Source organism: Oncorhynchus tshawytscha, linkage group LG10 (genome assembly GCF_018296145.1).
Source record: "Oncorhynchus tshawytscha isolate Ot180627B linkage group LG10, Otsh_v2.0, whole genome shotgun sequence".
NCBI lineage: Eukaryota > Metazoa > Chordata > Actinopteri > Salmoniformes > Salmonidae > Oncorhynchus > Oncorhynchus tshawytscha.
Genome location: NC_056438.1, coordinates 67,147,912 through 67,168,674, shown reverse-complemented (window position 1 = coordinate 67,168,674; position 20,763 = coordinate 67,147,912). Strand labels below are relative to the sequence as shown.

General features: G+C 41.2%; 1 protein-coding gene across 1 annotated transcript in view; it reads left to right on the top strand.

The window, feature by feature from the left end:
* The window catches only part of LOC112260752 (complement C3), a 49,535-nt gene extending 29,940 nt beyond the window's left edge, over nucleotides 1-19,595 (top strand). The window contains exons 19-40 of the mRNA XM_024436074.1: nucleotides 3,370-3,509; nucleotides 5,660-5,866; nucleotides 5,972-6,032; nucleotides 6,649-6,729; nucleotides 10,740-10,943; nucleotides 11,340-11,418; nucleotides 11,813-11,969; nucleotides 12,186-12,278; nucleotides 12,646-12,808; nucleotides 14,006-14,163; nucleotides 14,318-14,491; nucleotides 14,598-14,657; nucleotides 14,822-14,906; nucleotides 15,058-15,115; nucleotides 15,466-15,553; nucleotides 15,704-15,793; nucleotides 16,325-16,436; nucleotides 17,082-17,171; nucleotides 17,783-17,863; nucleotides 18,915-19,001; nucleotides 19,117-19,258; nucleotides 19,363-19,595. Of these exons, the coding sequence (XP_024291842.1) occupies nucleotides 3,370-3,509; nucleotides 5,660-5,866; nucleotides 5,972-6,032; nucleotides 6,649-6,729; nucleotides 10,740-10,943; nucleotides 11,340-11,418; nucleotides 11,813-11,969; nucleotides 12,186-12,278; nucleotides 12,646-12,808; nucleotides 14,006-14,163; nucleotides 14,318-14,491; nucleotides 14,598-14,657; nucleotides 14,822-14,906; nucleotides 15,058-15,115; nucleotides 15,466-15,553; nucleotides 15,704-15,793; nucleotides 16,325-16,436; nucleotides 17,082-17,171; nucleotides 17,783-17,863; nucleotides 18,915-19,001; nucleotides 19,117-19,258; nucleotides 19,363-19,468 (2,516 nt within the window). The 3' untranslated portion in view covers nucleotides 19,469-19,595. The remainder of the gene's footprint in view (nucleotides 1-3,369; nucleotides 3,510-5,659; nucleotides 5,867-5,971; nucleotides 6,033-6,648; nucleotides 6,730-10,739; nucleotides 10,944-11,339; nucleotides 11,419-11,812; nucleotides 11,970-12,185; nucleotides 12,279-12,645; nucleotides 12,809-14,005; nucleotides 14,164-14,317; nucleotides 14,492-14,597; nucleotides 14,658-14,821; nucleotides 14,907-15,057; nucleotides 15,116-15,465; nucleotides 15,554-15,703; nucleotides 15,794-16,324; nucleotides 16,437-17,081; nucleotides 17,172-17,782; nucleotides 17,864-18,914; nucleotides 19,002-19,116; nucleotides 19,259-19,362) is intronic.
* Nucleotides 19,596-20,763: the final 1,168 nt, after the last annotated feature.

Below are 20,763 nucleotides of genomic sequence, written 5' to 3'. Positions count from 1 at the left end.
ATTTAAAGAATTAGGCTATAGGCCTAACGGACTAACACTGAAATTGGAGTTTATGACAATGCAATACATAAAAGACTGTAAATACACAACTTGAAGCAACCACAGTGGTGTAGTAGAGGGTATACGCATACGCCATATACCTACTTATTTTGCAGTAGTGATAGCATATATACTCTCTTCTTAATCCCCACAATGCGTATCAAAGTAATGTAGGTAAACACTGTATCAATTAATAGGCTGATGGAACAGATCAGAATGTTGAGCTTAAAATGTTGATAAACTATTATTTATTCACATTTTAGGAGCAGCAATGGAAATATCAGTTTGAAATTTAGAAAGAGAGAAGATCTGAAGATGCAACAACTATCATGGGTTGCTAAAATGACTAGGATAATGCCTTTGTCTGCTAGACAATGAAAGAAGGTTGAAAGAAAACCAATAGAACAGGAGAAGGCATATGAGGAAGTCTTTATAAAATAATTTCCTCCATGTTTCTATGGTCGGATTTTGGCTATAGGCTACTTTGAAGCAATGGAAGACATGCCTCATAATATGAACTAAAATGTCCAGGTTTCAAACAACTAAGAAACAGGAAAAATATAACGATGCTAATAATAGGCCTAACCGTCTTCTGGTAGATGAAAAGGCTTTCCCAAAAACCTTCTCAATTAAATGTTAACTTGCTACGAAAGCCTTTTGCAAACTCAATATTATGTGCAGGCACATGCATGGAAAAAGTACTCAATTGTCATACTTTAGTAAAAGTAAAGATACCTTAATAGAAAATAACTCAAGTAAAAGTGAAAGTCACCCAGTAAAATACCACTTGAGTAAAAGACTAAAAGTATTTGGTTTTAAATGTACTTAAGTATCAAAAGTAAATGGAACTGCCTAAATGTACTTAAGTAAAAGTATAAACCATTACAAATTCCATATACAGTGGGGAGAACAAGTATTTGATACACTGCCGATTTTGCAGGTTTTCCTCATTTTTATCATAGGTACACTTCAACTGTGAGAGACGGAATCAAAAACAAAAATCCAGAAAATCACATTGTATGATTGTATGATTTTTAAGTCATTAATTTGCATTTTATTGCATGACATAAGTATTTTATCACCTACCAACCAGTAAGAATTCCGGCTCTCACAGACCTGTTAGTTTTGCTTTAAGAAGCCCTCCTGTTCTCCACTCATTACCTGTATTAACTGCACCTGTTTGAACTCGTTACCTGTATAAAAGACACCTGTCCACACACTTAATCAAATAGACTCCAACCTCTCCACAATGGCCAAGACCAGGGAGCTGTGTAAGGACATCAGGGATCAAATTGTAGACCTGCACAAGGCTGGGATGGGCTACAGGACAATAGGAAAGCAGCTTGGTGAGAAGGCAACAACTATTGGCGCAATTATTAGAAAATGGAAGAAGTTCAAGATAACGGTCAATCACCCTCGGTCTGGGGCTCCTTGCAAGATCTCACCTCGTGGGGCATCAATGATCATGAGGAAGGTGAGGGATCAGCCCAGAACTACACGGCAGGACCTGGTCAATGACCTGAAGAGAGCTGGGACCACAGTCTCAAAGAAAACCATTAGTAACACACTACGCCGTCATGGATTAAAATCCTGCAGCGCACGCAAGGTCCCCCTGCTCAAGCCAGCGCATGTCCAGGCCCGTCTGAAGTTTGCCAATGACCATCTGGATGATCCAGAGGAGGAATGGGAGAAGGTCATGTGGTCTGATGAGACAAAAATAGAGATTTTTGGTCTAAACTCCACTCGCCGTGTTTGGAGGAAGAAGGATGAGTACAACCCCAAGAACACCATCCCAACCGTGAAGCATGGAAGTGGAAACATCATTCTTTGGGGAAGCTTTTCTAAAAAGGTGACAGGACGATTTCACCGTATTGAGGGGAGGATGGATGGGACCATGTATAGCAAGATCTTGGCCAACAACCTCCTTCCCTCAGTAAGAGCATTGAAGATGGTTCGTGGCTGGGTCTTCCAGCATGACAACGACCCGAAACACACAGCCAGGGCAACTAAGGAGTGGCTCCGTAGGAAGCATCTCAAGGTCCTGGAGTGGCCTAGCCAGTCTCCAGACCTGAACCCAGTAGAACATCTTTGGAGGGAGCTGAAAGTCCGTATTGCCCAGCGACAAACACAGGTTTCTGTACCAAATATTAAGTTCTGCTTTTCTGATGTATCAAATACTTATATCATGCAATAAAATTCAAATTAATTACTTAAAAATCATACAATGTGATTTTCTGGATTTTTGTTTTAGATTCCGTCTCTCACAGTTGAAGTGTACCTATGATAAAAAATGACAGACCTCTACATGCTTTGTAAGTAGGAAAACCTGCAAAATCGGCAGTGTATCAAATACTTGTTCTTCCCACTGTATTAAGCAAACCAGATGGCACAAATTGCTTTTTAACATTTTTTGATAGATAGCCTGCGGCACGGCATGCTCCAAAACTCAGACATAATTTATAAACAAGGCATTTATGTTTAGTGAATCCGCCAGATCAGAGGCAGTAGGGATGACCAGGGATGTTCTCTTGATAAGTGTGTGAATTGGACCATTTTCCTGTCAAAATGTAACAAGTTATTTTGGGTGTCAGGGAAAATGTATGGAGTAAAAAGTACAATACCACAAAAAAACTACTTAAGTAGTACTTAAAAATACTTTTACTTAACTTTACTTACTTCTGCTGTGCCAGTGCACAGATAAAACATGATCAAAGGCTCCAAAAACACAACATTTCATCCTTTTAGAAACGTCAATGCACTCAGTATAGTGATGCAGGTATGTAGGTGTTGTACACATGAAATTGTGTCCTTCTGAACTTTATCTGCAATGTTATATTCCATTTTGTTGGAAAGAGTGATACTTTTCCTTGTGCGAGCATGAGTGTGCTTATAGATAGCACGTGCATGCTCGCTCACGGAAAGTATCGCCAGTATTACTCGCTGGTGGGTTGTCTGGGCACTTCTATAACATGCCATTTACATCAGAAATAGAGATTTGGTTAAAAAAAGCTAACTGTCCCTTAAGGTTGCATTTGGGCCTATTTTAATTATGTTTTATTCAGATGTTAATTGCACCACCAAAAACGTAGGTAAATGTTTGCCCGATAGGTTTGAGTTTGAGTTATGATGAAGTAAGACAGTTATACTGCATAAGCTCATGGGAGACTTATGTTATATTTTTCAAGAATCAAAGGATTCATTGAAAAGACCATCAAGCAGTAGAAAATATCACAGGTTGTACAACCCCAGATAACAATTAACAACTTGTTATTTATCATGACATGATCAGTCTGAAACACAGTCGTTAAAACAATATTTTTCTGTTTGCAGGTGTATGTGTAGCAGAACCTGTAGAAATGACTGTTGTAAAGAACTTCTATGTGGACCTGCGCCTACCATACTCTGTTGTAAACAGAGAACAAGTGCAGATCAAAGTAGTTATACACAACTACGATGAAGTGTCTCAAAAGGTAGATGTCTTGTTTGAAGTCGCTTGATCAGTAAGGCAGTCACTTTAGGCCGATGACTATATATACACTGCTCAAAAAAAATAAAGGGAACACTAAAATAACAGGTCCTAGATCTGAATGAATGAAATATTCTTATTAAATAGTTTTTTCTTTAAATAGTTGAATGTGCTGACAACAAAATCACACAAAAATTATCAATGGAAATCAAATTTATCAACCCATGGAGGTCTGGATTTGGAGTAGCACTCAAAATTAAAGTGGAAAACCACACTACAGGCTGATCCAACTTTGATGTAATGTCCTTAAAACAAGTCAAAATGAGGCTCAGTAGTGTGTGTGGCCTCCGCGTGCCTGTATGACCTCCCTACAACGTCTGGGCATGCTCCTGATGAGGTGGCGGATGGTCTCCTGAGGGATCTCCTCCCAGACCTGGGCTAAAGCATCCGCCAACTCCTGGATAGTCTGTGGTGCAATGTGGCGTTGGTGGATGGAGCGAGACATGATGTCCCAGATGTGCTCAATTGGATTCAGGTCTGGGGAACGGGCGGGCCAGTCCATAGCATCAATGCCTTCCTCTTGCAGGAACTGCTGACACACTCCAGCCACATGAAGTCTAGTATTGTCTTGCATTAGGAGGAACCCAGGGCCAACCGCACCAGCATATGGTCTCACAAGGGGTCTGAGGATCTCATCTCGGTACAAAATGGCAGTCAGGCTACCGCTGACGAGCACATGGAGGGCTGTGCGGGCCCCCAAAGAAATGCCACCCCACACCATGACTGACCCAAACCGGTCATGCTGGAGGATGTTGCAGGCAGCAGAACGTTCTCCACGGCGTCTCCAGACTGTCACGTCTGTCACATGTGCTCAGTGTGAACCTGCTTTCATCTGTGAAGCGCACAGGGCGCCAGTGGCGAATTTGCCAATCTTGGTGTTCTCTGGCAAATGAAAAACGTCCTGCACGGTGTTGGGCTGTAAGCACAACCCCCACCTGTGGACGTCGGGCCCTCATACCACCCTCATGGAGTCTGTTTCTGACCGTTTGAGCAGACACATGCACATTTGTGGTCTGCTGGAGGTCATTTTGTAGGGCTCTGGCAGTGCTCCTCCTGCTCCTCCTTGCACAAAGGCGGAGGTAGCGGTCTTGCTGCTGGGTTGTTGCCCTCCTACGGCCTCCTCCACGTCTCCTGATGTACTGGCCTGTCTCCTGGTAGCGCCTCCATGCTCTGGACACTACGCTGACAGACACAGCAAACCTTCTTGCCACAGCCCGCATTGATGTGCCATCCTGGATGAGCTGCACTACCTGAGCCACTTGTGTGGGTTGTAGACTCCGTCTCATGCTACCACTAGAGTGAAAGCACCGCCAGCATTCAAAAGTGACCAAAACATCAGCCAGGAAGCATAGGAACTGAGAAGTGGTCTGTGGTACCCACCTGCAGAACCACTCCTTTATTGGGGGTGTCTTGCTAATTGCCTATAATTTCCACCTGTTGTCTATTCCATTTGCACAACAGCATGTGCAATTTATTGTCACTCAGTGTTGCTTCCTAAGTGGACAGTTTGATTTCACAGAAGTGTGATTGACTTGGAGTTACATTGTGTTGTTTAAGTGTTCCCTTTATTTTTTTGAGCAGTGTGTATATATATATGAATGGACAAAGCCATCGATCACGTGACACCATTCATTCCTACGTGAAGACTCAATAGCGCATTGAAGCCAAATGAATTCAGTTAACGTTAAGATGGTGACATAACATACGCAGTTTGACCTAGTCCAGGAAGTGATGTTGCAGGCCATCTCAGTGCTGCCTCCTCTCATTGAGTAACTCAAGTTGAAGGCCGACTGGGGTAATGCAGAATGCCATTATCAACTGAATGATCCTTATAACTTCTGTATGTGATTTAAAAACAATCCGTTCAAGGACAAACATCTGGTGTATTAGAAGCCATTATTGGTACCATCATTGTCTTCAATTTGTATTTTTACACAGATTGTCATTTTTCCATTCACTATAATGGGGGATCCTATTTACTGCAAACAAGGCCTGCAGCCCGCGGTCGGCGTTGAACTTTCGTGGCTTCAATGAGAGGGGACATTCTCCCCTGATTTAGACACAACTTAAATAACTTCTCATCTCTATTTGTAGGTCACAGTTTTGTTAAAGGCCAGTGAGGATCTGTGCACAGCAACGAATTACAGAGGATCCTACAGGGAAATAATTATTGTGGACAAAAAGTCACAGAAAGTCCTGTACATCACTGTCATTCCCATGAAACCAGGCAAACACCAAATCACTGTAACGGCCCGGAGCGAGTATTATAGAGATGGCATAGAGAAACAACTTCTTGTTGTGGTGAGGCTGCCTGCACCTGCTCGTGATGCTCACAGTATAGTTGAGGACACATAAAATGTTTCTTTAAAATGTTTCTCTCTCTCCCCGTTTCTGCTCATATCATAGCCAGAAGGAGTGGAGATGGCCAAACTAGAGGAAAGGTTGCTGCAACCAGATTTTATGAACGGTTTGGACCAAAACAGCTGTTTAACCTCCATTATATCTTAAAAAATAACATGGCTTAAAGGAGTGGTTCAGAACTTTACAACTTGATGTTAGATGGTTCCTCACCTTGAAAGTATTGTATGGGCGAGAGAAACTGTAATCCATGGTTCGGTTTACTTTAAACAGCCACTACAAAATTCAGCTAACTTCAGCCACTACAAACTAACAATCAATGGAAGTATGGCTAATGTATGTTTTTACATTAAAATGGCCATATCACCTGTAAGTAAGATCAAACCAAATATGGAGTTGATTTGAGTTGATTTCAGGCGATTTGTTCTGAGAAAAAAAACATGCTCAAATGCCTTCATCACATCCATTGATTGTTAGCTTGTGGTGACTAAATTTAACTGAAGTTTGAAGTGGCCGTTTAAAGAAAACCGAACTATGGATTACAAGTTATAAAATCTGAACCACTCCTTTCAAATGTATTAAGGCCATTGTCAAGAATGTGCCAGAATGTCCTCCTGAGATTACACAGAGGCCTAAATCTATCATATCAACAACATTGGTTGATATTATGTAGGTGTGAACATATAATTTGTTATTTTTGTGTTGTTCCCTCTCAAATGAAACAGGGAAGCAGACAGGAAAAGTTGACATTAACCTGAAGAACAAGCTTCCAGAAACAATGTCAAGTACTTACATCACTATAGAAGGTATCCTCAACCTAAAAGATTGCTTATTCTAATAAAAATAAGTGTGTTGTGACTACTATATATTTAAAAGAAAACATTAATGAAACAATCCAATGGTTTTTGATGTTTTGCTGTCAGTGTGTAGCCTGGTGGAACCAGCCTCATCGCTGAATTTACCATTCTGTTTCACTTCATGTATCAGTCTAGCCTTCCTCCAATAGATGGGTATTTGGAATAAGTTAGCAAATGACTGATCAAATCACCATCCTCTCAGAAGCAATGGGTGGGTTTGACAAAATGCCGCGTGGCCAAACACTGTGCTTTGAATTCGGCCGTCCTCTGATTGGTTGATGGTGATCCAATTGCAGACAAGTTTGTTTTGAATAATGCCCCTCATTACAGACGTTGGCTCAAAACAGAAGTAGGCCAGACTGATATGTGAAGAGAAATGGAGTGGTGAAATCCAATCCAATTTTATTTGTCACATGTGCCTAATACAACAGGTGTAGTAGACCTTACAGTGAAATGCTTACTTAGAAGCCCTTAACCAACAATGCAGTTTTAAGAAAATTCCAACAACAACAAAAAGTAAGAGATAAGAGTAACAAATAATTAAAGAGCAGCAGTAAATAACAATAGCAGGGCTATATACAGGGGGTACAGAGTCATAGTCAATGTGCGGGGGCACAGGTGTCGAGGTAATTGAGATGATATGTACATGTAGGTAGAGTTATTAAAGAGACTATCAAATCAAATGTATTTATATAGCCCTTCGGACATCAGCTGATATCTCAAAGTGCTGTACAGAAACCCAGCCTAAAACCCCAAACAGCAAGCAATGCAGGTGTAGAAGCACGGTGGCTAGGAAAAACTCCCTAGAAAGGCCAAAACCTAGGAAGAAACCTAGAGAGGAACCAGGCTATGTGGGGTGGCCAGTCCTCTTCTGGCTGTGCCGGGTGGAGATTGTAAGAGAACATGGCCAAGATGTTCATAAATGACCAGCATGGTCAAATAATAATAATCACAGGCAGAACAGTTGAAACTGGAGCAGCAGCACTGCCAGGTGGACTGGGGACAGCAAGCTTGTTATGCATAGATAATAACAGAGAGTAGTAGCAGCGTTCCGGGAGGGGAGGGGGGCCTATGAAAATAGTCTGGGTAGCCATTTGATTAGCTGTTCAGGTACCGCTTGCCATGCGGTAGCAGAGAGAACAGTCTGATTAAGGTGGCTGGAAACTTTGACAATTCTTAGGGCCTTCCTCTGACACCGCCTGGATTACAGGTCCTGGATGGCAGGAAGCAAGCTTGGCCCCGGTGATGTACTGGGCTGTGCGCACTACCCTCTGTAGTGCCTTGCGGTCGGAGGCCGAGCATTTGCCATACCAGGCAGTGATGCAACCCGTCAGGATGCTCTCGATGGTGCAACTGGAAAACCTTTTGAGGATCTGAGGACCCATGCCAAATCTTTTCAGTCTCCTAAGGGGAATAGGTTTTGTGGTGCCCTCTTAACAACTGTCTTGGTGTGCTTGGACCATGGTAGTTTGTTGATGTGGGTGCCAAGGAACTTGAAGCTCTCAATCTGCTCCACTACAGCCCTGTCGATGAGAATGGGGGCGTGCTCGGTCCTCCTTTTCCTGTAGGCCACAATCATCTCCTTTGTCTTGATCACGTTGAGGGAGAGGTTGTTGTCCTTGCACCACATGTTCAGGTCTCTGACCTACTCCCTATAGGCTGTCTCATCGTTGTCGATGATCAGGCCTACCACTGTTGTCATCAGCAAACTTAATGATGGTGTTGGAGTCATGCCTGGCCGTGCAATCATGAGTGAACAGGGAGTACAGGAGGGGGCTGAGCACGCACCCCTGAGGGGACCCCGTGTTGAGGATCAGCATGGCGGATGTGTTGTTACCTACTCTTACCACCTGGGGGCGGCCCGTCAGGAAGTCCAGGATCCAGTTGCAGAGGGAAGTGTTTAGTCCCAGGGTCCTTGGCTTAGTGATGAGCTTTGAGGGCACTGTGGTGTTGAACGCTGAGCTATAGTCAATGAATAGCATTCTCACATGGGTGTTCCATATGTCCAGGTGTGAAAGGGCAGTGTGGAGTGCAATAGAGATTGCATCATCTGTGGATCTGTTGGTGCGGTATGCAAATTGGAGTGGGTCTAAGGTTTCTGGGATAATGGTGTTGATGTGAGCCATGACCAGCCTTTCAAAGCATTTCATGGTTACAGACATGAGTGCTACGAGTCGGCAGGCTACCTTAGTGTTCTTGGGCACAGGGACTATGGTGGTCTGCTTGAAACATGTTGGTATTACAGACTCGGACAGGGAGAGGTTGAAAATGTCAGTGAAGATACTTGCCAGTTGGTCAATGCATGCTCGGAGTACACATCCTGGTAATCCGTCTGGCCCTGCGGCCTTGTGAATGTTGACCTGTTTGAATGTCTTACTCACATCGGCTGCGGAGAGCGTGATCACGCAGTCATCCGGAACAGCTGCGGCTTTCATGCATGTTTCAGTGTTACTTGCCTCGAAGCGAGCATAGAAGTGATTTAGCTCTTCTGGTAGGCTTGTGTCACTGTGCAGCTCTTGGTTGTGCTTCCCTTTGTAGTCTGTAATAGTTTGCAAGTATGTGTAGTATGGTTCGATCTTACTCCTGTATTGACCCTTTGCCTGTTTAATGGTTCGACGGAGGGCAATGCGGGATTTCTTATAAGCTTCCGGGTTAGAGTCCCTCTCCTTGAAAGCAGCAGCTCTTCCCTTTAGCTCAGTATGAATGTTGCCTGTAATCCATGGCTTCTGGTTGGGGTATGTACGTACAGTCACTGGGGGGACAACGTCCTAAATGCACTTATTAATAAAGCCAGTGACTGATGTGGTGTACTCCTCAATGCCATCGGAAGAATCCTGGAACATATTCCAGTCTGTGCTAGCAAAACAGTCCTGTAGTTTAGCATCTGCTTCATCTGACCTCTTCTTTGACCGAGTCACTGGTGCTTCCTGCTTTAATTTTTGCTTGTAATTTTTGCTTGTACGCATCTCTGTGTGTGGAGTAAATGTGGTCTAGAATTTTTTTTCTCCCTCTGGTTGCACATTTAACATGCTGATAGAAATGAATTAAAACTGATTTAAGTTTCCCTGCATTAAAGTCCCCGGCCACTAGGAGTGTTTTCCTGTTTGCTTATGGCACTATACAGCTCATTGAGCGTGGTTTTAGTGCCAGCATCGGTCTGTGGTGGTATGTAGACAGCTATAAACTCTAGGTATATGATAAGCAGTAGACCACACTACCTCAGGCAAGTGAAACCTTAGATATCGTACACCAGCTGTTGTTTACATATATGCATAGGCCCCCGCGCCTTGTCTTACCAGAGGCTGCTGTTCTGTCCTGCCGATGGAGTATATAACCCGCCAGTTGTATGTTCTTAACGTCGTTGTTCAGCCACGACTCGGTGAAACATAAGATGTTACAGTTTTTAATGTCCCGTTTGGAGGATATACGTGCTTTCAGCTCGTCCCATTTATTTTCCAGCGATTGAACATTAGCTAGCAGGACGGAAGGCAAGGGCAGATTAGCCACTCGTCACCTGATCCTCACAAGGCACCCGGATCTTTTTCCATGAAATCTCAGTTTCCTTCTCCAGCGAATCACAGGGATCTGGGCCTGGTCGGGTGTCTGTAGTAGTATATCCTCTCATCCGACTTGTTGAAGAATAACCCCAAAATCAAATATAAAAAATATAAAAAATAAAAAATAGCATGCTTGGTTGAGAGCCGATAAGACGGCAGCCCTCCCCTCCGGCGCCATTGTGAACGCAGCGATCAGTCTGGTTCTACCAGGCCCAGTGTATATATGACAAAATAATGTACATGTGGGCTAATAAGCATCATCCGGTATAGGCTGCATATATCGGGTAAACCCGATCATTACAATTTTGTAGCTAGCATGAACGGTGTCAAATAGATTACAGTATTTGGAATTTGCCTTTCTAAAACAAGAAAACACAAGTTTAAAATGTTGTCTTGGATTAGGGGACTCCCTGGCAGATACAGTAATCAACTCCATTGGTGGCGCAGTGCTGAGTAAACTCATTAACAAGCCGGGTGGCTGTGTAGAGCAGAACCTGATTTCAATGACTGCCCCCATCATCGCCACACACTACCTGGACCATGCCAATGCCTGGGAGGAGGTGGGAGTGGAGAAGAGAGCTGAGGCGCTTGAATATGTAAAGCTAGGTGAATATACTGTACCATCGAGACATCACCTGCTTTCTTTGGTGGACATGTGTACATGTTATACCCCTGAAACGAGGAAATAGATCACATGGAGATGTAGCTTTGGCTTCAAGTTGCTTGTAATGAGTGAGCTGGGAAGCCCTGTGCTCCCCTATAAGAATTCCTAGGTATAACCAATCGAATGCAGATCAGACATCAATTGAGTACACAGATCGCATTATCAACATTCAGATAAATGAATAGCTTATTACATACTGGTACGCATTATGATTCTCTATTATTATTTTGTTATTATTAAGGTACTTTTAATTCTATCACATATAATCAAATGTCCTTTTCTCTTCCTCTCTTTCTCCAAATATCGCCCCCACTCTCTCATGTTGTTGATTTCCATAGGCTATCGAAAACACCTTAGTTACAAAAACTCTGATGACACGTATTCTCCTTATGAAAATGGTGGAATCCCAAGCACATGGTAAGTTAATTTATCAGTTTCGTCTCACTGGGCCTCAATTGTCATTGGTGTATGCAGTTGCATGAATGGTTGTGTATCATTGTAGATTGCTTTACCTGCATTATGGTGGTTAGTTACAATTGTTAAACACATCAGCCTTCTCTTATGAAACAGAGAGCCACACATCAGCATTCTGATTCCTAAACTTATGAAAATCAACCCTATGGATAATCACATTTTAAAACGACATGATTTTCAAGTTTTTCAGTTATTTTAAGAATGTTAATACAATACAATTTAGTTCTCAAATGTAAGCTCTTACAAACTGAGCCACACAGGACTGCTTACATCAGACTTACTGTATGATATGACTCGTCAGGCTCCAGAATAGACAATACTGTGTCTTGGTCCCCAGGGTGACAGCTTACACTGCCAAGGTGTTTGCAATGGTGTATATGTTTGGGGATGTGGAGGATATTAGAGTGTGCAAACCTTTGAAGTTCCTTGTAAAAAAACAGAACTCTGCAGGAATTTTTCAAGAAGACGCTCCAATCAAAAATTTCATGCTCACAGTAAAGTTGTTTATCTCATTTATACTTTTTGTCCACTATTATAAATATAAAATCATGTCAAGCAAACATGTTTGGTAAATCCCTTTGAAATGTACTATTTGTCCTGTAGACTTTTGTATGTTTCAGGTTATGTAAGCACAAGTTTTAGCACTAATATTGTACTATGTTCAAAGCTATATTTCCTTGACTAAAATCTGTTCTTCCATCTCCACTCAGGGTGGGATACATACGGAAGGAGATGTGGCAACAACTGCTTTTGTTCTGATAGCCATGCAAGAGACCCTCGGGATCTGTAAGGATTATTACACGGTAAATTAGGATAAATAACTTTAAGGGGATGCATTGTTGATGGTTTGAGTAGCCTACGTTTTGACTTAGTGAAAATTAGTATTGATCACTACATTTGTAAGTCTGTGTGATGGTCTGATGAAAAATTAGATCCGTTTTTTTCTGCAGTGGACAATTGGGGCTAAGCTGTAATAGTTGGGTATACGGTAGCGTCAGTGAAGACTAGTGTGCTGCTCAGTAATGTGGACCTCTATTCTGCGATGAATATGGAATTCTGGTTATTGTTACAGATTTAAGAGGTCAAACTGTTAACAAATTATTAGTTATTAATTATTAGTCTCATTACGGTGTCATTCTTCTTCTGTGTGTTTGTGTGTGTTTCTCATAGGGCCTAGATGGAGTCATGAATAAATCCTCAGATTACATATTTAATGCACTTCCTGCTCAATCCAGTCCCTACTCTGTAGCCATATCTTCCTATGCCCTGGCACTGACTAAAAAACCTGAATGGAAAGAGAAAATCTTAAAAGAATTAGATCGAACAAGCACAGGTAATATTTTCAGTGCTAATGTTAGTGTTTCTTTCATCCATTGTTTCCCCCAGTTATCTCTTAAAGCCATTTTACTGTGTTCTCTCAAATACACTGAGTCTACAAAACATTAGGAATACATGTGTAGGCCGTCATTGTAAATAAGAATTTGTTCTTAACAGACTTGCCTAGTTAAATAAAGGTAAAAAATAAATAATAATAATAATTCCATGACATAGACTGACCAGGTGAATGCTATGATCACTTATTGATGTCACTTGTTAAATCCATTTCAATCAGAGTAGATGAAGGTTAAAGAAGAATTTGTAAGCCTTGAGGCAATTAAGACATGGATTGTGTGTGTGAGCCATTCAGAGAGTGAATGACCATGACAAAAGATTTAAGTGCCCCTGAACAGGGTGTGGTAGTGGGTGCCACGCACACTGGTTTGAGTGTCTAGAATTGCAACGCTGCTGGATTTTTCAGGCTCAAGAGTTTCCTGTGTGTATCAAGAATGGTCCATCACCCAAAGTACATTCAGCCAACTTGACACAACTGTGGGAAGCATTGGAGTCAACATGGGCCCGCATCACTGTGGAATGCTTTCGTCCACGCCACGTTGAATTGAAACTGTTCTGAGAGTCAAACAGGGTGCAGCTCAATATTAGGAATATTAGTCTTATTAGTCTTGTCTGTAATGCCTGTTAGTCTTATTAGTCTTGTCTGTAATGCCTGTTAGTCTTTTTAGTCTTGTCTGTAATGCCTTTTAATCTTATTAGTCTTGTCTGTTAGTCTTATTAGTCTTGTCTGTTATGTGTCTGACCGCCGGTAAGACTAGCTGTCGCCATTGGCGTCAACTATTTATTTTTTATTTAACCTTTATTTACCTAGGCAAGTCAGTTAAGAACAAATTCTTATTTATAATGATGGCCTACACCGGCCAAACCCAGACGACGCTGGGCCAATTGTGCGCCTCCCTATGGGACTCCCAATCACGGCCGGTTGTGATACAGCCTGGATTCGAACCAGGGTGTCTGTGGTGACGCCTCTAGCACTGAGATGCAGTGCCTTAGACCGCTACACCACTCAGGAGCCCAATAATGGGGATCCTTAAACATCAAATTCTTATTTCTTTGATATATAATCTCTCTCTGTTAGTAATTTTTCTGTATCTATCAGACTTTCACCCTGTACCTGTCTCTTTCCATCTTTCCTCAGAGGGCACTCATTGGGGTGGAAATGATGATAAAGGGGTGGAGGCAACAGGGTATGCACTTTCAGCACTCGTGACACTGGGTGAGCTTAAGAGATCAGAGGCTGTGAGTGACTGGCTGGTGGCCAAGAGTCAAGCAAATGGCCAATTTGGGAACACACAGGTAACAACACAATATAGACAGAAAATGGTACTACTCATGGAAGGTAACACAGTCTGTCATTTCAATGGTTTACGCTCTTGTCTCCCTCCCCCTCATCCCCACCCCACCCCACTCCCTTCTATCCCCTCTACTTGCTTCGTGTTTCTCTCTCCAGTGCACCATAGTGGTTTTCCAGGCCCTTTCTCTGTTCCAAAAACAGAAGCCTGCCCCACCGGGTAATGACATAAGAGTAAGCCTGTCTGTCAACAGCCCTTTCCACAAGGGCCAAAGCAGCTCTATCGAATGGAATTTAGACCAGAGATCCAGGTTTATGTCACGATCTGAAAGGGTGAGTTACATTGGACTAGCAAACCAATTTGAACAGCACAGGCAAATATGGTGTAGTGGCTTTTGCATTCTAGTGGCTTTATTTTACATGCACTTGATTACTGCAGATACCACAGCTGACGGATTTCACTTTCGAAGCAAAGGGGTCAGGGAGAGCAAAATTAAAGGTGTGTGGATCATTCCAGCTGTATTTGGATATTTGTGCACAATAAATATTTCAGTTAATGTAGTATACTCGATGTGTTTGAATATTCTTCCCATACTCATGATAAAATGTTATTTATGACATACTGTAAGAATTCTGATACTGTCATCATTGTGCTCTTTTCAGGTCCTGACAACATACTACGCCATGCTTGTGAAAGAGCAGTCAGTTTGCAAAGGATTTAACATGAGCCATTCAATAGAAAAGATTAGTATGTTCTTGTTTTTCTGAAGAATAGCTTTACTCAACCCCTTTTGTCCAAGTGTCTTTATGTTATCACTGTTATTTGATCACACCATATTTTAATTACAACCATTTGTTTTGCCAGTACACTTTGGATGTAACTGCTCTGTTTGTTGCAGATGAAGCACAGGCTCCAGACGGTGTTGTCGGTGTCTACAAACTGACCATATGTGTTAGGTGAGAACTAAGGGAAGTTACAGTATACTGTACGTGCATGTACATGTGGATGATATGATCCTGTTAAGTTAGCAGACAGTGGAGAGCAGACAGTAGAGAGGAAAACTACATAATTACACATTTATCTGCAGCCATATACAACATATAGATTGAGAACACACATATTTGAGGATCTCAGAATTTCCCTTGTTGTTCCCTTGTGCATATGCTTACAGTATGTATTGTGGTAGAAGTTTTGGAAGTGACTGATGGGTATCGAAGTACTATATGTAAATGTATTTACAGTAGTGTTAGTGGTGTGGAAGATCTGAATTAACATATTAAATATGTATCTCTCTCTCTAAATGTAGGCCTCTTGAAGGGACCTCCAACAAGATGGCCATTCTGGATGTATCTCTTCCTTCAGGTTTTGTGCCTGACTATAAAAGTCTTAATGAGGTACTGTCATCAAAACAAAGTAGCAGTATGTAGAAAGTATCATTTTCATGTTTAGTATCTACACTATACACAATAAAAGGATATACTCCTTCACTAATTGATCATGGAACTCTGAGCTACAGAACATTCCATATTTTTCTGTGTTTGTAGTTGTTGTCTCGCAGGGACAAGTTGATTCACTTCTACCAACTGGACAAGGAGCTTTCTGATAAAGGATCTCTCATTATTCACATATACGATGTAAGTAATTTTGAAACCTATTGAGAACACTGGCAAAGGTAGAGAGTAAGGGGCATTCTAAGTCAGATAAAAAAACTAAAACTATTCCTTTTTTTTATTAAACAACCTGCGTTAGAACTACAACAACTAAGAAAGCACCATAGAGCATTATGGATGTAAAAATGTGATGTAGTGGCTTGCAAATTGGAAGGTACAGGTTACTTGACCAGGAAAAGCACTGGGCCCTAAGGTAAGACAAGTTTTTCCTGACCTTGTGAACTGATCAGTCGAAAACTTTGTGTCATAACCATAGCCTATACACTGAGTGTACAAAACATTATGAACACCTGCTCTTTCCATGACAGCCTGACCAGGTGAATCCAGGTGAAAGCTATGATCCCTTATTGGTCACTTGTTAAATCCACTTCAATCAGTGTAGATGAAGGGGAGGAGACAGGTTAAAGAAGGATTTTTAAGCCTTGAGACAATATTAGGAAGGTGTTCTTAATGTTTTGTACAGTGAGTGTATGCCTTTTTTTCCATTCTCTTCAGCTATCTCCTAGTCTTAATTCTGATTACTGCGTACCAGTGACTCTGTATCAAGAATTTACTGTGCGCCTTCTACAGCCTTCTTCAATTAGGGTGTATTCCTATTACCAGTCAGGTAAGATCCTTTCAATGTACGGGTTGTCCTTGGTTCGGCCCACCATTGATTTGGGAGTTCAACACAACTGTTTCAAAAAATTCTCTCAATTTCTATTTGAAGTTCTTGTGTCCAACCACTTATGTATCTTTATATTCCCATTTAAAAAAAATTAAAACACTAAGTGGACTGTGTGCCCGCCCCACCAGTCAAAAACCTGGCATGTGCGGCTACTTTCCACCGCACTGATAGAGGACTTTTGAATCCCCTGGAATTTATGTAAAAAATCTTTATTTACAACATCGTGTCAACATTTGAGTCTGATGTAAAATTTAGACTGTACAATTATTAAAGGTGCACTGTGCAGAAATCGCTCTGCCATTCCCTGGTTGCTAAAATTCTAATAGTTTGCCTAATTTCTGTTTATGTGACAAAATATGGAAGTATCAGTGTACCATCTAAACCTCTGTGAAACATATTTTCCATAACCAAAAATATTGTTTTTTCAACTGTTTAAAGCTGGTGTAAAAAACAAATTTGGTTGGGTCGCCCAAAAAAGTTACATATTATAACGTCAATAAAACGCTTTCACTTATAGTCGTACAGCCCAGCAACAGCTATGGAACCTGAACAATATTGACGGAATGATATTCCTCTGTGTTTCAGAAAAGAGCTGCACCAGATTCTACAGCCCCTTTAAGAGTAGCACAGACGAGGACATTATCTGCAGCAAGAATGGATGTGCGTGCATTGACAGTAAGATGCTTATTTCATACCACCACTGTATATTGGTGGATATTTCAGGGATCTACTGTAAGATAACTAATGATTGGCCATTGTTTAGCTATACAACTGTACAAAATTAAATTAGCAACGTAATTGTTTACATTTATTTTATTTAACCTTCATTTAAGTAGGAAAGTCAGTTAAGAACAAATTCTTATTTACAATGACGGCCTACCCCGGCCAAATCCTAACCCAGATGATGCTGGGCCAATTGTGTGCTGCCCTATGGGACTCCCAATCATGGCCGGTTGTAATACAGCCTGGAATTTAACCAGGGTCTGTTGTGACGCGAAACTAGCACTGAGATGTAGTGCCTTAGACCGCTGCGCCACTCGGGAGCCCAAATCATTACTACTAACAATTTTTTTGCAGCCATTCCTTATTTTTATAGTTTCATAAATTTCACGGTGGTGATTATTTTGCTTTTGTAGTATGCACATGTACTATGTTTTCACTTCATGTTTAGCATCTCTGCCTAAGCTTGACTTTTATGTTGCCTGCTTGCCAGTTCTCTTAAGCATTGGGAAACTCTATTGTTTTGTCGCCCCAAGATTGTTTCCAACCTTAATTTTATCTGACAGAAAATTGTCCATCCGTGAAGAAGGCTGAGTCGTTAACAGCTTCTGACCGTGAAGAGGAAGCCTGCGTTGGGACTAACCCTGGTAAAACAGCACTCACATTTCTCTGACTTCCAATAAACCCTTCTGACACATACTACAACCATAGTTGCGGGAAGTAGAAGTGCTGAGGGTGCTGCAGCACTCCCTGATCAATCAGAATAATTTATAGGAAGAAAAACTATAATATATACAGTGGGGCAAAAAAGTATTTAGTCAGCCACCAATTGTGAAAGTTTTCCCACTTAAAAAGATGAGAGAGGCCTGTAATTTTCATCATAGGTGCACTTCAACTATGACAGACAAAATGAGAGAGAAAAAATCCAGAAAATCACATTGTAGGATTTTTTATGAATTTATTTGCAAATTATGGTGGAAAATAAGTATTTGGTCAATAACAAAAGTTTATCTCAATACTTTGTTATATACTCTTTGTTGGCAATGACAGAGGTCAAACGTTTTTCTCATTTTGTCTGTCATAGTTGAAGTGTACCTATGGTGAAAATTACAGGCCTCTCTCATCTTTTTAAGTGGGAGAACTTGCACAATTGGTGGCTGACTAAATACTTTTTGCCCCACTGTATATATATATATATTGTACAGAAGTAGTGCACTAGGTCTTTACTAGTCTTGTATGAGTGGACCTAAATATCCGTCAGCAGCACAGGGAGTGTCACACCCTGGCCATAGAGAGGCTTTTATTCTCTATTTTGGTTAGGCCAGGGTGTGACTAGGGTGGGCATTCTAGTTTCGTTATTGCTATGTTTTCTATTTCTTTGTTTTTGGCCAAGTATGGTTCCCAGTTAGAGGCAGCTGTCTATCGTTGTCTCTGATTGGGAATCATACTTAGGCAGCCTTTTTCCCACCTGTGTTTGGTGGGTAGTTGTTTTCTGTGTAGTTTATTACACCTTACAGAATTGTTTCGGGATTTTCCACTTTGTTATTTCGTTCAAGTGTTATGGTTAATAAAGAATCATGAACACTTCCCACGCGGCCATGACTATACCTACAATAGAATAGGGATAGCCACAGATGTATGTTTACCAAAAAATATTTGGTCAAACCCACTTATTTTCACTCTGTTTTCCGTCTGCAGTTTACAACATTCAAGTAAAACATATAAAAGAGGATGAGAACACCCTGATCAAATATAAAATGGAGATTCAAAAGGCCTATAAACTTGGTAAATATTACAGTTTTTCCCAAAATCATTATTTGTGTTGCCTCGAGAGAATAAAAAAGTAAAGAGAGAGTGATAGAGGAATCATGTAATGAATATTGCTTATGCTGTCTTACAGGGAATGATTTACAAGTGGATGTTAAAACGGAAAGAGATTTCTATGCCCACCGCATGTGCCAGACATCTCTTGGTTTGAAGAAGGATAAATTGTATTTATTCATAGGCAACCCAAAAGACATAATACTGGGTGATGATGACAGGTTAGGATCACAATTAATCTGTTTGATTTGTTTCTTACATTACATGCCACATTTCATTTTGAAATAATGATTTGTTTGATTAAACAATTTCTGTTGTTTTTAAGTTATTCTTATGTCCTGTCGGGAAACACATGGCTGGAAGAATTTGAATCTGGGGGAGAACAGGCGACTTTCCTGAATAAGCTTGAGACGTCTGGCTGCAGCACTTGAACACAGTGGTCCAGTTTGCTGGTTCATCCCACATCTGTGCATGTAGATGACCCACACAGTTAACTTAACTAACTTTGAGACATGATGTTTATCCTATATTGCAAAATAAATGAAAATTAAACTGAAATATGCTATGAATTTTATGAATAATGAATACATTTAATGTAGAACAATAACTAACAGAATTCTACCCTGTCACTGTATGATTGTATGAAATTGATTAGAATCATAAATCTAAATCTGATGTGTGTAGTTCTAGTCAGAATTAGAACTAGGATTTTTGTTCCTATTTAGTATGTCAAATCAAATCAAATCAAATTTTATTTGTCACATACACATGGTTAGCAGATGTTAATGCGAGTGTAGCGAAATGCTTGTGCTTCTAGTTCCGACAATGCAGTAATAACCAACAAGTAATCTAACAAACAATTCCAAAACTACTGTCTTATACACAGTGTAAGGGGATAAAGAATATGTACATAAGGATATATGAATGAGTGATGGTACAGAGCAGCATAGGCAAGATACAGTAGATGGTATCGAGTACAGTATATACATATGAGATGAGTATGTAAACAAAGTGGCATAGTTAAAGTGGCTAGTGATACATGTATTACATAAGGATACAGTCGATGATATAGAGTACAGTATATACGTATGCATATGAGATGAATAATGTAGGGCAAGTGACATTATATAAGGTAGCATTGTTTAAAGTGGCTAGTGATATATTTACATCATTTCCCATCAATTCCCATTATTAAAGTGGCTGGAGTTGAGTCAGTGTCAGTGTGTTGGCAGCAGCCACTCAATGTTAGTGGTGGCTGTTTAACAGTCTGATGGCCTTGAGATAGAAGCTGTTTTTCAGTCTCTCGGTCCCAGCTTTGATACACCTGTACTGACCTCACCTTCTGGATGATAGCGGGGTGAACAGGCAGTGGCTCGGGTGGTTGATGTCCTTGATGATCTTTATGGCCTTCCTGTAACATCGGGTGGTGTAGGTGTCCTGGAGGGCAGGTAGTTTGCCCCCGGTGATGCGTTGTGCAGACCTCACTACCCTCTGGAGAGCCTTACGGTTGAGGGCGGAGCAGTTGCCGTACCAGGCGGTGATACAGCCCGCCAGGATGCTCTCGATTGTGCATCTGTAGAAGTTTGTGAGTGCTTTTGGTGACAAGCCGAATTTCTTCAGCCTCCTGAGGTTGAAGAGGCGCTGCTGCGCCTTCTTCACAATGCTGTCTGTGTGAGTGGACCAATTCAGTTTGTCTGTGATGTGTATGCCGAGGAACTTAAAACTT